We start from the raw sequence: 20206 nt of genomic DNA, 5'->3' as shown, positions 1-20206 counted from the left end.
TAACAAACAAGCTTTAGGAGCTATACCCTTCGAAGATATGGTGTGTCCTAAATACTCTACCTCCTGCGTTAAAAATGTACATTTTTCCATTTGTAGTGTCATCCCTTTTTCTTGTAAAACTGACAGTACTTTTGACAATCTCATATTATGAGAATCAATGGTATCAGCAAAAATTAGGATGTCGTCTTGAAAAGCCATAACTCCATCCATGTTTGTAAATAGCCTATGCATAAGCTTTTGGAATACGGATGCCACGGATGCCAACCCAAACGGCATGCAGGTATATCTGAAAGCCCCTTCTGGAGTTATAAATGTAGTTAAATGTCTGCATTCCTCATCAAGAGTAATCTGATGATATGCTGATTTGAGATCAAGAGATGTAAAGAATTTTGCTCCACCCAAAAGTGCAAAAAGTTCTTGAATCTTTGGTAGAGGATGGCAATCAACAATAATTTGTTTATTTAATGATCTCAAATCTGCACATAATCTCAAAGACCCACTCTTTTTTTTAACTAAAACTATGGGAGAAACCCATTCAGAGGAGTCTACTGGTTCAATGACACCATCCTTAAGTAATTGATCAAGCAAAATACTAAGTTCTTTCCTGACACTAAGTGGAACATCTCTCAACTTGTGTCTGACTGGTAATGCTCCCACTTTCAGTTTAATGTTATGTGTGAATCCTTTAACAGTACCCAATTCTTTTCTAAAGACTTTTTTGTACTCTGAAATAATCACTTCAATACCTTGCTGTATGGTCATGCAATACACCGGAACATCAGCAGATGGATCCAAAACCATTCCAAGATTACCTTGATGTCTCCATCCCAAAACATGCTGTCCTTTGTCAACTACATAAATTTTACCTAAAATATTGTGATCATGACAAGAAATAGAAGCTACAAAGTAACCTAAAATATTAATTATTGTCTGACTGTAACCATAAGCCTTAATGTCATTGCTCTCCAACTTCCGTCCAGACCAGTTTTTGTTGAAAAATGCCTCAGATATGATAGAAAAAGGTGATCCAGAATCCACTAGCATTATAGTTGAGAATCCATCAATGATAACTTCGCACTTTGGAGGACGATATATCTGGTTGTCAATATCAGTGTTAAAAATATTATGTTGCTTAGACTTATCTTCTGTAATCATCAAGACTACGCTTTCAACATCTTGGATACAATGTTCAGTCTCTAATTGTTTTCCAACAATCGAATTGACATTCCTTTGAGATCTGCAAACTGTCGAAAAATGTCCAGTTTTACCACATTTGAAACACTCTTTAAATAAGGCAGGACAGGTTGATTTGTTGGTATGCAAATTTGATCCACATCGCATACATTTTAATTTGTTTAGATTATTTTTGTTGTACCCTTTGCTGTACTTATTTTTGTTGACATTGCGTATGGCAGCTACTTCAAGATGATTATCTTTGTCATCATTTAATGTCTTACACGATCGTATTGACCTTTCAATACCTTTAACAACTTCTATTACTTCTTTGAGTGATGGATTTTTGTGTCTCAGAAGTTGTTCTTGAATTTTTTTGTTATAACAGTGCATAATAACTTGATCCCGAATATATTGATCAGTAATGACACCAAAATCACAAGTTGAAGCCAAAATGCGAAGAGCAGCCACATATCCTTCAACAGGTTCTGTGGAAAATTGGTGCCGTGAATAAAAGTTAAAACGTTCTGTAACTACATTTGGTTCAACTGTGAAATGTAATTGTAATCTGTCCAAAGCTTCAGAAAAAACATCATAATCATTTATATCAGTTCCTTCAGGTGGTTTATGTGGAGGTAAATGATCAAATATTTCCTGAGCTTCTGTGCCAATAACGTTTAATAGAAGCCCTTTTTTTCTAGTCGCAGAAAACAAATTTCCATCAATGGCAATCATAAAATTATTAAATAAACCATGCCATTTGCTCCACTTCATGGGTACATCCCCTGGATTTTGTTGTAGTGGCGGAGGTGGATTACAACACTGTTGCATTGTTAAATACAAATAAATGTATATAACTATATATATATATATATATATTTAAATAATCAAATCAGAAACAAAACAAAAAAAATAGGAGCTGGTACTCAGTTTTTGACAGATTAATAATGAAATTAGGTTGCTGGCATGTTGAGCAAAACAAAACTCAAGTCAGGTTATGTGTGACTAATTTGAAGAATACAATGAAAAGAAAACAAAATGGGGTCACATAAGTTAAGTTCCAGCTGAAGACTGGCTGCTAAATAGGTGCTGCCAGGGCTCCGAATTTGAAATGTAAACAGTAGCTTAGAAGGAAAGCTACAAGCGGAGAACAGGCTTAATTGCTGACCCAGGCTGAGCAAGTCAATAAATCAGGGAGATAGCTGAAGATAACAAACATCCATTTCCTACCGACTGACAAAGAGAAGCCAAAGTCCCGTAGTTGTAGTGAAAAAATGATTTCAATCAACTCGTAATTTTTCTCTGATGTGACAGGCACTGCTGGGAACACTCGTCGCCAAAATGTTGTAATGAGATTCCAAAAGCAAGGTGGAAAAAGGTTTTGTTTATTCTTAGTAAAGTTCCCAGCAACGGAGAGGCTGGTTGACAGGAGCAAGCATAGAGAAGCAACTGACTCGTAAATCAAACAATGCATTCCAAATAGAATACAAAGGAATGATCTCGTGCACAGACGCACGCACGAGGAAATAAAACAAAAGGAAATGAAACAAACGTGGATAAATATAACATTCCTATGAACTGTTTAAAACATGCCTACTTTACAAACTACTACAGAGAACTCTGCAGGGCCATCAGATGTCTCCTAATATGGGGGGCAGTGGTTGGTAGTAGTCTGGCCAGGGTGGCGGAGGAAAGACCTCTTCTACCCTGATGGACGGCAGACTGCCTGCCAAAAGAATAAATCAGATCCTAGGTCACAAAGAAGACACCTTGCTCGGGCGAAAATGTGAACGTGAAAATGCATCCTTCAACCTTGCTCCACTAGATGATTTCAGCTTCAAGAAAAAAAAAGTGTGAAGGTAAATGCTTTGAGCAGTTCATCGCTCTAGGCTAAGCCTTTCCTCAGTTGAATCGCCTCAACTTCTGCCAAGGTTCCGGTCTCCTGCACCCTGCTATCCTGTTTCTTGGTGCTTTTTCACCTAAAAAACTTTAAAACTATTTTCTCTGGTTCCCCTGATTGCGTGTTAATATGTTTTGTGCCATTTTTCAAATTTGGTTGTGGGAATTGTGTTAGGTTATGTTTGACTTTTAAATTGTTCGGGTAGTGCTAAATACTTAACACATTTTCCATAAGTTAAGCTTGTTTGCTCTGTGGCGAAGCTAGCAAGGGTTGAGCCCAGGTTTATTTATTGAAACTTTGTGTTTGACCTGACAAGATTTTGCACTTCTTACTTGGAGGGAATTCATATCCTCCCTAACTACTAACCCTTTTTTTACTAAGAGTACACAGAAATTGTTTATGTACTATAAAGCTCAGATCATTTTACAAACTGCAGTCAGTACAGTAGCAGCTCGCGAGGATTCCTGGGGGCGGGCAGGGGGGCGCACAAGGGGGGGGAACATTAATACATTACAATTTATTAAATAATTTTTTTTTAAAGGTACCTTCTCCGCCACGCGCTGTCCCTGTGCAGGCTCTCTAGTTGCCGGGCTTGAGAGAGCCTACTACGCATGTATGTTTGACTGGCGCATGATGGCCGGCCAAACATACATGTGCAGTGAGGGGGAGTGCTGTGCACTCCCCCTCAGAGCATGTCACCCTCGTGGCCCCAAGCCCTTTGACATAAAAGGATAATAAACATAGTTTCAAAGGTTTTGCAGCTGCCGCTGCTGGTGGTGGGGAGGCGACGCACCTCCACCCTTATGGAGGAGCCGCCCCTGGTCAGTAGAAACCTAGAATAGCTAGTAGATTATTTCAAAATGTTTAGATTCAGTAGTCTCATGAAATTATATGGACATTATGGGCCTCATTATGACCCTGGCGGCCGGCGGTAAGCTGGCAGTAACACCGCCAACAGGCTGGCGGTCTTCTGCCAGCTATTAGGACCATGGTGCAGTAGCCAAGGCCATACTGCAGGCCCCTCCACTATACCGCCAGGCCTCTGCCTGGCGGTCATAATCCCCAGGGCAGCAGTGCAAGCACTGCTGCTCTAGGGATTATGAGTCCCCGACCGCCAGCCTGGCCACGGCGGTAAACACCACCATAGAAAGGCTGGCAGTAAGAGGGACTTGGGGTGCCCGTGGGGGCCCCTGCACTGCCCATGCACTTGGCATGGGCAGTGCAGGGGCCCCCAGGCATAGCCCTGTCACGCATTTCACTGCCCGAATTTGAAATGTGCTACTGCACCCGCTGCACATCAGCATTGCCGCCGGCTCTATTACGAGCCGGCAGAAATTTTGATGTCGGCTCAGCAGAAAAGTCATAATAAGGAGCCAGAAATACCACCAGCACTGGCGGTATTCTGGCTCCCGCAGCCTCAGCGGTCTTTTGAAAAGACCGCTGAGGTTGTAATGAGGGCCTATATTTGGTCAATCATTATAGATAAGAGTAATTAAGAAAATTGTTCCTAAAGATGTCAAATGAGTTGATGTTTCTATTTTGTCTTCTGGCCTAGTATGTTTTTATACACAAATGATATAATTCGTCTCTTTTAGAAAACGTACATTAAAACATTTGTTTTAATTTAATAAATGCAACTCAGTTTAAAGTGATTGAGAGTGTGCCATGGTTGAAAATGCATAATTATAACAAGGATTGATTAGCTCTCTGAGATCTTGTGGATCATCCAAGAGCTGTCATTAAGGCATAAGGCTTTAGCTGGAATAGTGATAGCTAATTTTATTGTTTTTTTAACTACTTTACCATCCAGTTATGAAAGTTACAATGATACATTTGATAAACAGAAAGCAAGTGTATTACCACCACTTGAAGTTATGGATATAAGATTGATTCAAACCCTGTGCAATGTGTTCCTGCGGTCAACGATGTCACCTCGTAGAATCTGAAACACCTCTTGTATGAACAAAGAAGACTGAACAGACATTTTATTCATGAACTAACTTTTTTCTTGTGCCCATGTTTTGCAATATCCAAAATGTTAACCATTCATGTATTGTTGGAATTAATTCTTCATGTCATGTTCTGACTGGAAGGGGTTTTGTCCCAGAGGAATCCGGTGACTAGGCATGTGTATCCAGTGGCCTGTTTTCCCCCACATGTTTTATCCAAAAGAAAAATTATGTCCTAAGAGACAAATACCTTTTGGCAATTAAGATATCATTAAAAAATACAGGAGTTATTTATTAGGCTCCAAACATAATATACAGTGAACACTGCGCAAATACATTAACAGTTTGTTAAATCAGAGTATTGACTTCCAGATAACTTTGCTGGGTATTGTTCTTTATTATTGTGATTTTGTGATTATCTTTAAATTAGGTCCAAACATTGGGAACATTGATGCCTTATCCCGGCAGAGTGGACCTGAAATTGCAAAGAAAGTAGTAAGTGATCCTGCATTGAATTTACCAACTAACACTCAAATTAGTCATTGTCTAGCTCCAACTAGAAGCATTTCTAACATGAGCACACACAGAATGACCAGGTATTGATAGAGACATCTGGGTCGCGATAAACGTGAGAAGGATAACTATACTGCATCAATAAGAAACTTTGCATTTGCTCTAAACTCCGTTAAGCCAAAAAACTATGCATGGGCTTCATAAGTCTAAATCTGCTGGATGTTCTGGAATTTTCAAAACATTAATAACAGAAGGTATTTGTAGTGGCCAAATTTGGTTGCAGATGTTAAACAGTATTTTCACACATGTTCCATCCGTGTTCAAATTAAAAGTTCACATATTAAACTCATAGGTCTATTGAGACTAATAAATTTTCTGCATAAACTCTGGTATGCAGTAATGATGGGTTTAATAGTAAAAAGAAAATAAGAAAAGTTACAATTGTACTGTAATTTGTGAAGTTGTAAACCATTTAACAAAGATGGGGTATTTCATATCATTACCCTGGTTTCCCTCTACTAAGGGCCTGATTATGATCTTGTCAGAGGGGATTACTCAGTCCCAAATGGGACGGATATCCCACCCCCCATATTACAAGTTCCATTATATCCTATGGAACTTGTAATATAATGGACATGATATCCGTCACATTTGGGACACTATTGTTATTCTTTGCAACTTTGTTAGTTACTTGCTAACAAATCCAACAATGGTTACACAACTCTTCTGCAAAACCCCTAAATTTTGTACTTGACCAATATTTGTCAAACGTGCATACCACTGAATTTCTTCCTGCATGGGAATGATTATGGAAATACCTAGCCATTCAATTCAAGATTATGTCAGGCAGTATATATTTATACTCAGGAGTTATGTAGTTGTTTAAGTATTTCTTTTTGTAACCCAACATTTCTCACATTTATCTCGCATCTTCTGGGTCTTCCTCCCGGAGGTCTCTCAATTCACTTAATGACGTGTGAATTGGATTTAATAGAAAACAACTCACATCTACTGTGTTTACCACAGAACCTACTCTATATGTATCTTGATCTGCTCCTTCAATCACAGTCTCATTCTTAAGTGTACTGTATTTGGCTACTTGGTCTGTATATTTATTCCCAAATATGACAATATCTTTGTCAGCCTTTTGAACAGCACATTTAACTACAGCAATCTCTTTCAGCCATTGTATTGCTTTCAGTAAATCAAGTATGTTCCTGATGGGCACTCCTGTCAGGATACAGCTTCACTCGACCTTGGTAACCTATGGAGTATTGTCCCTTATATCACCTCAACATACCCTATAGAGTACTGTCAATGACATTAAGAAGAATAACCTACACTCATCGCTCCCCCAGAGCTCATGTATTCTGTTTGTATTTAGAATGTTTGGGATTCATTGTTGTGTTTCCTTTGAAGTATCCTTATTTATTTATGAAGCTTTTGTGATACAATTGTTCTCGTGTGTATGGTCATACATTTTCACACTTTGCCCATATTATATGAATTGAATGAGAGCCGGATATTGATAACCAGCTGCTCACTGGAAATCCTGTGAGCCGCAATGACTCAGACCTCAGCACAGGCCCCATGCTAAACACCCTGAGTACTGCATGCAAGGACACCCGGCTGAACAGCACCTGGAGCCTTCGGGAGTGTCTCGGCTTTCCTATTTAAGCCACACCCTAACCTCCAGCATTGCTTTGCCTACAGATTCCTGCCCCATCCGCTATCGCCAGAAGCCAGTCGGCACCCTGCAGCAGCAGCAGTGATTCCCCACAACTGGCAACTGGATTCTCCTTCCCGACCCGCACTTATAAGGCAGCTAGACACAGCTTTGCAGATACTTACCAGGATCCATCTTCTGCTCCAACTCAGCTACCCTCATAGTTTCTCTCAAGTACCTGTAAAAGAGAACAAAAGACGATTATTACGAGGTACAATAACTACAGGGGATTCTAACATGTGCTTAAGCCTTCATTTCAGTTGTAAGTGAATTGGCTAAGTAACTTGATGTTACTCAAGAGAGACTTATTTACAGAGATGCGAAAGGACCCTTTTCCAGCACTTGTAAAATGTTTTCTTGACTTGGCATTTGCTTTGGCACATTGACTTGGCCTAACCTAGTAATGAAACATTGATGCCACAAAGACAGTGCATTTCCTGTGAATAAACAGGATGTCGTTGTTGAATTAAAAAAAGAACAAGTATGAAAGTGGCAGGTATATTTATAGTAAAAGTATTTGATGTGTACAAGTGCAATGTGGCTCTGCGTGTTATATCATGTGTCTCGTATTACTTGTTTCCTAACCTCTATATACCTCTATATAACCTAATCCTTGTGTCACTTGTACAGTTTTCCCTGACTCTTCTGAATTTCACTCTTCTTCCAGTGCTGTGTCTTCTGAACTCCACCGCATCTCATCTTGGTACATACATATGCCAATTGTCTTGCAGGTATTGCGCATGCACTAAGGAAAAGGGGTGGGTCAAAGAGGAAAACAAACAACTGAGTCCCACACATTCCTTCTTATATTTCAAGCAGGTTGTAGGAAGTTGGCTCTGTATGTGCTATTTCAAAGTAAGGAATAGCATGCACAGAGTCCAAGGGTTCCCCTTAGAGGTAAAATAGTGGTAAAAAGAGATAATACTAATGCTCTATTTTGTGGTAGTGTGGTCGAGCAGTAGGCTTATCCAAGGAGTAGTGTTAAGCATTTGTTGTACATACACATAGACAATAAATGAGGTACACACACTCAGAGACAAATCCAGCCAATAGGTTTTGTTATAGAAAAATATATTTTCTTAGTTTATTTTAAGAACCACAGGTTCAAATTTTACATGTAATAGCTCTTTTGAAAGGTATTGCAGGTAAGTACTCTAGGAACTTTGAATCATTACTTTAGCATGTATACTTTTTACATAAAACACAATAAGCTGTTTTAAAAGTGGACACAGTGCAATTTTCACAGTTCCTGGGGGAGGTAAGTTATTGTTAGTTTCAACAGGTAAGTAAGGCACTTACAGGTTTCAGTTTTTGGTCCAAGGTAGCCCACTGTTGGGGGTTCAGAGCAACCCCAAAGTTATCACACCAGCAGCTCAGGGCCGGTCAGGTGCAAAGGTCAAAGAGGTGCCCAAAACACATAGGCTATAATGGAGAGAAGGGGGTGCCCCGGTTCCAGTCTGCCAGCAGGTAAGTACCCGCGTCTTCGGAGGGCAGACCAGGGGGGCTTTGTAGGGCACCGGGGGGGACACAAAGTAGCACAGAAAGTACACCCTCAGCAGCGCGGGGGCGGCCGGGTGCAGTGTGCAAACACGCGTCGGGTTTCCTTCAGGTTTCAATGGGAGACCAAGGGGTCTCTTCAGCGATGCAGGCAGGCAAGGGGGGGGCTCCTCGGGGTAGCCACCACCTGGGCAAGGGAGAGGGCCTCCTGGGGGTCACTCCTGCACAGAAGTTCCGTTTCTTTAGGGGCTGGGGGCTGCGGGTGCAGGGTCTTTTCCAGCCGTCGGGGAATGGAGTTCAGACAGTCGCGGTCAGGGGGAGCCTGGGGATTCCCTCTGCAGGTGTCGCTGTGGGGGCTCAGGGGGGACAACTTTGGTTACTCACAGTCTGAGAGTCGCCGGAGGGTCCTCCCTGAGTTGGTTGTTCTCCACCAGTCGAGTCGGGGTCGCCGGGTGCAGTGTTGCAAGTCTCACGCTTCTTGCGGGGAGTTGCAGGGGTCTTTAAATCTGCTCCTTGTAACAAAGTTGCAGTTCTTTTGGAGCAGTGCCGCTGTCCTCTGGAGTTTCTTGTCTTTTTCGAAGCAGGGCAGTCCTCAGAGGATTCAGAGGTCGCTGGTCCCTTGGAAAGCGTCGCTGGAGCAGGTTTCTTTGGAAGGCAGGAGACAGGCCGGTAAGTCTGGGGCCAAGGCAGTTGGTGTCTTCTGTTCTTCCTCTGCAGGGGTTTGTCAGCTCGGCAGTCCTTCTTCTTGTAGTTGCAGGAATCTAATTTCTAGGTTCAGGGAGAGCCCTTAAATACTCAATTTAAGGGCGTGTTTAGGTCTGGGGGGTTAGTAGCCAATGGCTACTAGCCCTGAGGGTGAGTACACCCTCTTTGTGCCTCCTCCCAAGGGGAGGGGGTCACATCCCTAATCCTATTGGGGGAATCCTCCATCTGCAAGATGGAGGATTTCTAAAAGTTAGAGTCACTTCAGCTCAGGACACCTTAGGGGCTGTCCTGACTGGCCAGTGACTCCTCCTTGTTGCTTTCTTTGTTTCCTCCAGCCTTGCCGCCAAAAGTGGGGGCCGTGGCCGGAGGGGGCGGGCAACTCCACTAAGCTGAAGTGTCCTGCGGTGCTGTGACGAAGGGGTGAGCCTTTGAGGCTCACCGCCAGGTGTTACAGCTCCTGCCTGGGAGAGGTGTTAGCATCTCCACCCAGTGCAGGCTTTGTTACTGGCCTCAGAGTGACAAAGGCACTCTCCCCATGGGGCCAGCAACATGTCTCTAGTGTGGCAGGCTGCTGGAACCAGTCAGCCTACACAGATAGTCGGTTAAGTTTCAGGGGGCACCTCTAAGGTGCCCTCTGTGGTGTATTTTACAATAAAATGTACACTGGCATCAGTGTGCATTTATTGTGCTGAGAAGTTTGATACCAAACTTCCCAGTTTTCGGTGTAGCCATTATGGTGCTGTGGAGTTCGTGTAAAACAGACTCCCAGACCATATACTCTTATGGCTACCCTGCACTTACAATGTCTAAGGTTTTGCTTAGACACTGTAGGGGCACAGTGCTCATGCACTGGTACCCTCACCTATGGTATAGTGCACCCTGCCTTAGGGCTGTAAGGCCTGCTAGAGGGGTGTCTTACCTATACTTCTTAGGCAGTGAGAGGCTGGCATGGCACCCTGAGGGGAGAGCCATGTCGACTTACTCATTTTGTTCTCACTAGCACACACAAGCTGGTAAGCAGTGTGTCTGTGCTGAGTGAGGGGTCTCTAGGGTGGCATAATACATGCTGCAGCCCTTAGAGACCTTCCCTGGCATCAGGGCCCTTGGTACCAGCGGTACCAGTTACAAGGGACTTATCTGGATGCCAGGGTGTGCCAATTGTGGAATCAAAAGTACAGGTTAGGGAAAGAACACTGGTGCTGGGGCCTGGTTAGCAGACCTCAGCACACTTTCAATTCAAAACATAGCATCAGCAAAGCAAAAAGTCAGGGGGTAACCATGCCAAGGAGGCATTTCCTTACACAACCCCCCCCCCCAAACGAAAGAGGATGAGACTAACCTTTCCCAAGAGAGTCTTCATTTTCTAAGTGGAAGAACCTGGAAAGGGCATCTGCATTGGCATGGGCAGTCCCAGGTCTGTGTTCCACTATAAAGTCCATTCCCTGTAGGGAGATGGACCACCTCAACAGTTTTGGATTTTCACCTTTCATTTGCATCAGCCATCTGAGAGGTCTGTGGTCAGTCTGAACTAGGAAGTGAGTACCAAAGAGGTATGGTCTCAACTTCTTCAGGGACCAAACCACAGCAAAGGCCTCCCTCTCAATGGCACTCCAACGCTGCTCCCTGGGGAGTAACCTCCTGCTAATGAAAGCAACAGGCTGGTCAAGGCCATCATCATTTGTTTGGGACAAAACTGCCCCTATCCCATGTTCAGAGGCATCTGTTTGCACAATGAATTGCTTGGAGTAATCTGGAGCTTTTAGAACTGGTGCTGTGCACATAGCTTGCTTCAGGGTGTCAAAGGCCTGTTGGCATTCTACAGTCCAGTTTACTTTCTTGGGCATTTTCTTGGAGGTGAGTTCTGTGAGGGCTGTCGCAATGGATCCATATCCCTTCACAAACCTCCTATAGTACCCAGTCAAGCCAAGGAATGCCCTGACTTGAGTCTGGGTTTTTGGAGCTACCCAGTCCAGAATAGTCTGGATCTTGGGTTGGAGTGGCTGAACTTGGCCTCCACCTACAAGGTGTCCCAAGTAAACCACAGTTCCCTGCCCTATCTGGCATTTGGATGCCTTGATAGAGAGGCCTGCAGATTGCAGAGCCCTCAAAACCTTCTTCAGGTGGACCAGGTGATCCTGCCAGGTGGAGCTGAAGACAGCAATATCATCAAGATAAGCTGCACTAAAGGATTCCAACCCAGCAAGGACTTGATTCACCAACCTTTGGAAGGTGGCAGGGGCATTCTTTAAACTAAAGGGCATAACAGTGAACTGATAATGCCCATCAGGTGTGGAGAATGCTGTCTTTTCTTTTGCTCCAGGGGCCATTTTGATTTGCCAGTACCCTGCTGTTAAGTCAAAGGTACTTAAGAATTTGGCAGCTCCTAATTTGTCTATGAGCTCATCAGCTCTAGGAATGGGATGAGCATCTGTCTTGGTGACAGAGTTGAGACCTCTGTAGTCCACACAAAACCTCATCTCTCTCTTTCCTTCTTTGGTGTGAGGTTTGGGGACTAAGACCACTAGGCTAGCCCAGGGGCTGTCAGAGTGCTCTATTACTCCCAATTCCAGCATCTTGTGGACTTCCACCTTGATGCTTTCCTTAACTTGATCAGACTGTCTAAATATTTTGTTTTTGACAGGCATGCTGTCTCCTGTGTCCACATCATGGGTACACAGGTGTGTCTGACCAGGGGTTAGGGAAAAGAGTTCAGCAAACTGTTGTAGGACCTTCCTACAGTCAGCTTGCTGTTGGCTAGAGAGGGTGTCTGAGTAGATCACTCCATCTACTGAGCCATCTTTAGGGTCTGATGAGAGGAGATCAGGGAGAGGCTCACTCTCAGCTTCCTGGTCCTCATCTGTTACCATCAACAGATTTACATCAGCTCTGTCATGGAAGAGCTTAAGGCGGTTGTTGGACTTTTGCTTATGCAGGGTCATCCCCAGTCTTTTTGCCTCCTGCCTCCTATTTTTTTCTGACCTGTCGCTGTTGGCTTTTCAACTCTGAGCACTTTACCACTGCTAACCAGTGCTAAAGTGCATATGCTCTCCTGTTTAAATTGTATGTAAGTGGTTTATCCATGATTGGCATATTTGATTTACTAGTAAGTCCCTAGTAAGGTGCACTAGAGGTGCCAGGGCCTGTAAATCAAATGCTACTAGTGGGCCTGCAGCACTGGTTGTGCCACCCACATAAGTAGCTCTGTAATCATGTCTCAGACCTGCCACTGCAGTGTCTGTATGTGTATTTTTACACTGTAAATTCGACTTGGCAAGTGTACCCACTTGCCAGGCCTAAACCTTCCCCTTCCTTACATGTGAGGCACCCCTAAGGTAGGCCCTAGGTAGCCCCAAGGGCAGGGTGCAGTGTATGGATAAGGTAGGACATATAGTAATGTGGTTTATATGTCCTGACAGTGAAATACTGCCAATTTCGTTTTCACTGTTGCAAGGTCTGTCTCTCTCTCATAGGATAATATGGGGGCTACCTTTAAATATGATTAAAGTGTAGATTCCCCTAGAGAGTAGATGGACATGTGGAGTTTGGGATCCCTGAACTCACAATTTAAAAATACATCTTTTAGTAAAGTTGATTTTGAGATTGTGCGTTTGGAAATGCCACTTTTAGAAAGTGAGCATTTTCTTGCTTAAACCATTCTGTGACTTTGCCTTGTTTGTGGATTCCCTGTCTGGGTCAGTTTGACAGTTGGGTTGTTTTTCACCTCACACCAGACAGTGACACAAAGGGAGCTGGGGTGTGATCTGCATTTCCTGATTAGCCATCTCTGCTAGGAGGGAGGGGTGGAGTGGTCACTCTCATCTGAAAGGACTGTGCCTGCCTCTGACAATGCTGTCTCCAGCCCCCTGGTGTGTGTCTGAGGCCTTGCCTGGGCAAGGCAGGATTTCACAAGAAGGTGTGAGTCCCCTTTGAAGAAAGGTGACTTCAAAGACTAAAATGGGTATAAGAAGGGCACCCAAACTTACAAACTTTAGAAACACTTCTGGAATCAAGAGGAACCTCTGCCTGGAGAAGAGCTGATCGCTGAGGAACAAGTGCTGCCCTGCCTGTGACTGTGCTTTGTGGAGCTTTCCTGCAGTGCTGCTTCTGCCTGAGTAAGAGGGCAAAGACTGGACTTTGTGTGCCTTCCATCTTGAAGAAGAAATCTCCAAGGGCTTGATGTAGAGCTTGCCTCCTGTTGTTGAAGTCTCAGGGATAGCAAAGACTTCTTCCTGCCAGCACCTGGAGTCTCTGGAGAGACCCCTACTCTGCTCTGTGGTGCCCTTCCAGTTCCTGGGACCCTGAAAGGAGAGGCTGGCAGCCTAAGGACAAAAATACACGCACCGAGCACCGTGCGGAGAAAAGATCGACGCGAATCCGATCGCGGCTGAGAAAACGACGCGACGCCGGCTCCGCAGCTGAGAAACGACGCCGCAGGAAACGCGACCGGAGAATCGACGCCCGGAGCAGGAGAAACGACGCGCAGCATCGCTGACGAAGGCTGAGAGATCGCAACCTGCGCCGCAGGACTTTCGGACCGTCGCGTGGCTGGCTTTTTCGACGCGCATCGCCGTGCCGAGTTGTTTTCGACGCATATAACCGTGCAGGGTTATTTTCGACGCACACCGCCCGTGCGGGGTTATTTTTGACGCAAACCAGGTACATTTTTCACGCTAGCAGCGCTAGTGTGGTGTTACAACTACCTAAAGACTCTTTTTATTTTAAACCTTTAAAAAATCATAACTTGACTTGTGTATGTTGGATTTTTGTCGTTTTGGTCTTGTTTTGTCTAGATAAATAATTCCTATTTTTCTAAACTGGTGTTGTGTCATTTTGTAGTGTTTTCATTAAGTTACTGTGTGTGTTGGTACAAATACTTTACGCCCAGCACTCTGAGGTTAAGCCTACTGCTCTGCCAAGCTACCAAGGGGGTAAGCCGGGGTTAGCTGAGGGTGATTCTCTTTTATCCTAACTAGAGTGAGGGTCCTTGCTTGAACAGGGGGTAACCTGACTGTCAACCAAAGACCCCATTTCTAACGTTGGTGACCAGCGGTCGGGATTGGACTTGTATTTGTACTTGACATACAGTAATTAAGTGTACACTACTGTTGTGATCTCAGACCACTACGTGACCACATACTACTTGTCTTGTGATTCTGCTTTTTGTTCTCTGATGTCCTCCTGGAAGTATTGCTAATATTTTTGGACTTTGTTTTTGGTTGTGAAGCCTTTGCAGAATGGAAGTCAATTTCTGGCACCTATTTATGTATAAAAAGTGGCAGCTTAAAGCATTCTGCATGGAAAGGGGACTGGCTGTGAACAAGAAATCCAGAAGGGAGGATCTTGAGTCAGCCCTGTTTCAGTATGAATTGAAACGTTGTCAGGCAACACCACCAAATGACTCTGAGGAGGAGGACTACTCCGAAGAGGAGGGCAGTGGCCCTGAGGAGGGAACAGAAAGAGATGATTGGCTCCTAGCTCGAATCCGGAGTCTGGAAGAGCTAGATGCAGAGCTTGAGAGGGCTGAGGAGAAGAGAGCCTTAGTCCTGGAAAAAGAAAGGATTGCAGCTCAAGAGCTGAGCTGTGAAGAGCTGAAGCTGGAGGCCATGAGGGCTGAGTCCAGTTCAGATGGTGGCAGCAACAATCTTGTATCCAGTACTGCTGAAGAAGTGCACATGCCCAGGGAGGTGGTGCCCTACTTGAAGGAGGGAGTTAACACACGCCAGGAGGTTCAGGGGTATGAGGTAGCTCCAGTGATGCACAGGGTCTCTGAGGTGGATTGGGGAACTGGCATGGGGAGTCATATTCCTACTGGTGGGAGGGACACTCTACTGACTCTAGGTGAGAGTGACAGGGAGAGGGGTTCCCCCCAGGTAGAAGTCCTGGTTATGGAGTGTGAAAACATCCCAGAAGAGTGTGGGTTGAGTGTCAGGGACAGTCAGGTACTGTCTCACCAGTCTCAGGAGGGTGATGTGGGGTGCTTTTTCAAAGCAGAGTCACTGGATGGTTGGGTGAAGGGTACTTTGGTTAATTCATGTGAGGGGCTGAGTGATGTAATTGCTGGAGAGCATATGTCTAGTCCTTATTTTCCAGAGCTATGCCAACACCAGGTGGAGTGTGAGTTCTCTGACCCCAGGGAGCTTACAATGGAGGCAGACTTCTGGGTGAGTACCAGAGAGTCTGAAGAGGCATTTGGGGGTGCTCCTGAGAGGAGTGGTCTAGGTAGTTCCCAACCAGGTGAGGTAGGGAAGGATTGTAGTGTCCCAGGTAGGTCCCAGTGTAGTGGGATGGGTGAGGGACCCCATGTCCAGTCTCAGAGGAGAGGGAATGGGGATGGGTTGAGGCCCAAGGTGCCCGAGATCCGGTCCCAGGTCCTGGAGGGTTCCCTGCGGGAACACCAGGAGGGGAGCCTAGCCTGTACCATAGGGCCATCTGTTGAGGGAGACCCCACAGTGTCAGGAGAACTTGGGGGGGCCGCTGTAGCCAGCGTCCCACCAGTTCTGGTGTCTGGCAGTACCACTCCTAGTGAGGGGGTGCAGAAGTCCAGACAGAGGGTTGAGAGGGGGTTGCGGACCCCAGTGGAGAACCTGGAGGGTCAGGGGTCAGCTCTGAGAGCAGAGCCCCCCATGAATGACCTTGGTGAGACCATTTCTGGGTTGGGGGGAATCCAGACTCTGTCAGATGGGCAGAGGTCAGGAGACCTGCGCCAGCCAGACTCTTGTGTGGCCCTTCGGGACAGTGTGTCCCTTGAGGGGGGTAAGTGTACCCCCCTGGAAGTCCTGGTGTGCCAGGCAATGGTTCAACCGCAGGGTGGTGACTCTGGGTTGAATGATCAGGTTCAGGGGGTAAACTCTGACCTGATGGGGGGTAAGTGTGCTCCCAAGGAAGTCCTGGTGTGCCAGGCAGTGGTTCAACCGCAGGGTGGTGACCCTGGGTTGGATGACCAGGTTCAGAGGGTAAACTCTGACCTGGTAGGGGGTAGGTATGCCCCCCAAGAAGTCCTGGTTTGCCAGGCAGTGATCCAGTCTGTGGGTACAGGCCCTGGATTGGGAGGCCAGGTTAAGGGTGTCCCCCCTGACCTGGAGGAAGGGGCTACTGCTAACAGTGCCCCTACCATGTTGTCTTCTGGGGGGGCCGCTCCTAGTTGGGTGGTTCAGGACCCCAGAAGAGAGGGCAGGGGGAGGGAAGCCTCACCCCTGGCCCTGGTCCAACCTGAAGGTACAGACCCCAGGTTGGAGGATCAGTTGCAGGTTAACATCCCTGCACTGATGGAAGAATTGTGCAGGACTGCTTCTACAAGCACCCTGACAGTTTTTGACTCTGGGGGTGCCGCTTCTGCGGGGAGGGTACAGAGCCCCAGAGGGGAGGACCAGGGTCAGGTTAACATCCCTGACCTGGTGGAAGAGAGAGTGGTCAGAGGGTGCCAGGCACCTGGGGCTACCACCCCCCACTCTCCACAGTCACAGTGGTTAGAGAGGCCTGAGGTCGGGCTCTCATCCCTGACAGTTGTCTGGGGCCACTGTGGCTTGCTGTCCTGGTGGACAGAGTTGCCCCTGGGGGGGGGGGGGGGGGACGAGAGTCACACCCCGGGGGTGGAGTGGGCAACACCACTGTGTTGGCCCTGGTGGTACTATCTGCCCATTGCAATACATCTGTGAGCAAAGTAAAGTTAGGTGTTGCACAGATGGTGTCTGTAGATGTGGAGAAGGGTTCCCCATGGGTTAGCTTAGTGGGCCCTGAGAGTATGGACAGAGGGATCCAACTGGAGTCAGGAAGGCGTAGAACTGGAACATGCCCCTGCTGTTGTGGGCCTGGGTCCCTGTTCTATCGCCCCAATCAGGGAAGTACATCAAGGTATTGATTGTTCTCCCCTGGCTTTAGGCTGGTAGGGGGTCGTGTTGGACTTTTGCTTATGCAGGGTCATCCCCAGTCTTTTTGCCTCCTGCCTCCTATTTTTTTCTGACCTGTCGCTGTTGGCTTTTCAACTCTGAGCACTTTACCACTGCTAACCAGTGCTAAAGTGCATATGCTCTCCTGTTTAAATTGTATGTAAGTGGTTTATCCATGATTGGCATATTTGATTTACTAGTAAGTCCCTAGTAAGGTGCACTAGAGGTGCCAGGGCCTGTAAATCAAATGCTACTAGTGGGCCTGCAGCACTGGTTGTGCCACCCACATAAGTAGCTCTGTAATCATGTCTCAGACCTGCCACTGCAGTGTCTGTATGTGTATTTTTACACTGTAAATTCGACTTGGCAAGTGTACCCACTTGCCAGGCCTAAACCTTCCCCTTCCTTACATGTAAGGCACCCCTAAGGTAGGCCCTAGGTAGCCCCAAGGGCAGGGTGCAGTGTATGGATAAGGTAGGACATATAGTAATGTGGTTTATATGTCCTGACAGTGAAATACTGCCAATTTCGTTTTCACTGTTGCAAGGTCTGTCTCTCTCTCATAGGATAATATGGGGGCTACCTTTAAATATGATTAAAGTGTAGATTCCCCTAGAGAGTAGATGGACATGTGGAGTTTGGGATCCCTGAACTCACAATTTAAAAATACATCTTTTAGTAAAGTTGATTTTGAGATTGTGCGTTTGGAAATGCCACTTTTAGAAAGTGAGCATTTTCTTGCTTAAACCATTCTGTGACTTTGCCTTGTTTGTGGATTCCCTGTCTGGGTCAGTTTGACAGTTGGGTTGTTTTTCACCTCACACCAGACAGTGACACAAAGGGAGCTGGGGTGTGATCTGCATTTCCTGATTAGCCATCTCTGCTAGGAGGGAGGGGTGGAGTGGTCACTCTCATCTGAAAGGACTGTGCCTGCCTCTGACAATGCTGTCTCCAGCCCCCTGGTGTGTGTCTGAGGCCTTGCCTGGGCAAGGCAGGATTTCACAAGAAGGTGTGAGTCCCCTTTGAAGAAAGGTGACTTCAAAGACTAAAATGGGTATAAGAAGGGCACCCAAACTTACAAACTTTAGAAACACTTCTGGAATCAAGAGGAACCTCTGCCTGGAGAAGAGCTGATCGCTGAGGAACAAGTGCTGCCCTGCCTGTGACTGTGCTTTGTGGAGCTTTCCTGCAGTGCTGCTTCTGCCTGAGTAAGAGGGCAAAGACTGGACTTTGTGTGCCTTCCATCTTGAAGAAGAAATCTCCAAGGGCTTGATGTAGAGCTTGCCTCCTGTTGTTGAAGTCTCAGGGATAGCAAAGACTTCTTCCTGCCAGCACCTGGAGTCTCTGGAGAGACCCCTACTCTGCTCTGTGGTGCCCTTCCAGTTCCTGGGACCCTGAAAGGAGAGGCTGGCAGCCTAAGGACAAAAATACACGCACCGAGCACCGTGCGGAGAAAAGATCGACGCGAATCCGATCGCGGCTGAGAAAACGACGCGACGCCGGCTCCGCAGCTGAGAAACGACGCCGCAGGAAACGCGACCGGAGAATCGACGCCCGGAGCAGGAGAAACGACGCGCAGCATCGCTGACGAAGGCTGAGAGATCGCAACCTGCGCCGCAGGACTTTCGGACCGTCGCGTGGCTGGCTTTTTCGACGCGCATCGCCGTGCCGAGTTGTTTTCGACGCATATAACCGTGCAGGGTTATTTTCGACGCACACCGCCCGTGCGGGGTTATTTTTGACGCAAACCAGGTACATTTTTCACGCTAGCAGCGCTAGTGTGGTGTTACAACTACCTAAAGACTCTTTTTATTTTAAACCTTTAAAAAATCATAACTTGACTTGTGTATGTTGGATTTTTGTCGTTTTGGTCTTGTTTTGTCTAGATAAATAATTCCTATTTTTCTAAACTGGTGTTGTGTCATTTTGTAGTGTTTTCATTAAGTTACTGTGTGTGTTGGTACAAATACTTTACGCCCAGCACTCTGAGGTTAAGCCTACTGCTCTGCCAAGCTACCAAGGGGGTAAGCCGGGGTTAGCTGAGGGTGATTCTCTTTTATCCTAACTAGAGTGAGGGTCCTTGCTTGAACAGGGGGTAACCTGACTGTCAACCAAAGACCCCATTTCTAACAGCGGTTTACATGGATCACCCTCTTGGGGCTCCTGCTTGTGCCCAGGTCTACCAGGTAGGTGACCTGACTCTTCCTTTCTAGTACTGGGTAAGGGCCACTCCATTTGTCCTGGAGTGCCCTGGGAGCCACAGGCTCCAGAACCCAGACTTTCTGCCCTGGTTGAAATTCAACCAGTGCAGCCTTTTTGGTTCTACCACAACTTCTGGAGTTGTTGGCTGGCCTCAAGGTTTTTACTTGCCTTTTCCATGTACTCTGCCATTCTTGAGCGAAGGCCAAGTACATAGTCCACTATGTCTTGTTTAGGCTCATGAAGAGGTCTCTCCCAGCCTTCTTTAACAAGAGCAAGTGGTCCCCTTACAGGGTGGCCAAACAGAAGTTCAAAGGGTGAGAATCCTACTCCCTTCTGAGGCTCCTCTCTGTAAGCAAAAAGCAGACATGGCAGGAGGACATCCCATCTCCTTTTGAGTTTTTCTGGGAGCCCCATAATCATGCCCTTTAATGTCTTGTTGAATCTCTCAACAAGGCCATTAGTTTGTGGATGATATGGTGTAGTGAATTTATAAGTCACTCCACACTCATTCCACATGTGTTTTAGGTAAGCTGACATGAAGTTGGTACCTCTGTCAGAAACCACCTCCTTAGGGAAACCCATTCTGGTAAAGATACCAATGAGGGCCTTGGCTACTGCAGGGGCAGTAGTCGACCTAAGGGGAATAGCTTCAGGA

General features: G+C 46.1%; 1 protein-coding gene across 1 annotated transcript in view; it reads right to left on the bottom strand.

Moving 5' to 3' along the window:
* LOC138287184 (uncharacterized) overlaps positions 1-1947 on the bottom strand; it is a 39299-nt gene extending 37352 nt beyond the window's left edge. The window contains exon 1 of the mRNA XM_069227544.1: positions 747-1947. Within this exon, the coding sequence (XP_069083645.1) occupies positions 747-1947 (1201 nt within the window). The remainder of the gene's footprint in view (positions 1-746) is intronic.
* Positions 1948-20206: the final 18259 nt, after the last annotated feature.

Source organism: Pleurodeles waltl, chromosome 4_1, assembly GCF_031143425.1.
Source record: "Pleurodeles waltl isolate 20211129_DDA chromosome 4_1, aPleWal1.hap1.20221129, whole genome shotgun sequence".
Lineage (NCBI taxonomy): Eukaryota > Metazoa > Chordata > Amphibia > Caudata > Salamandridae > Pleurodeles > Pleurodeles waltl.
This window is presented reverse-complemented; position numbering and strand designations above follow the sequence as displayed.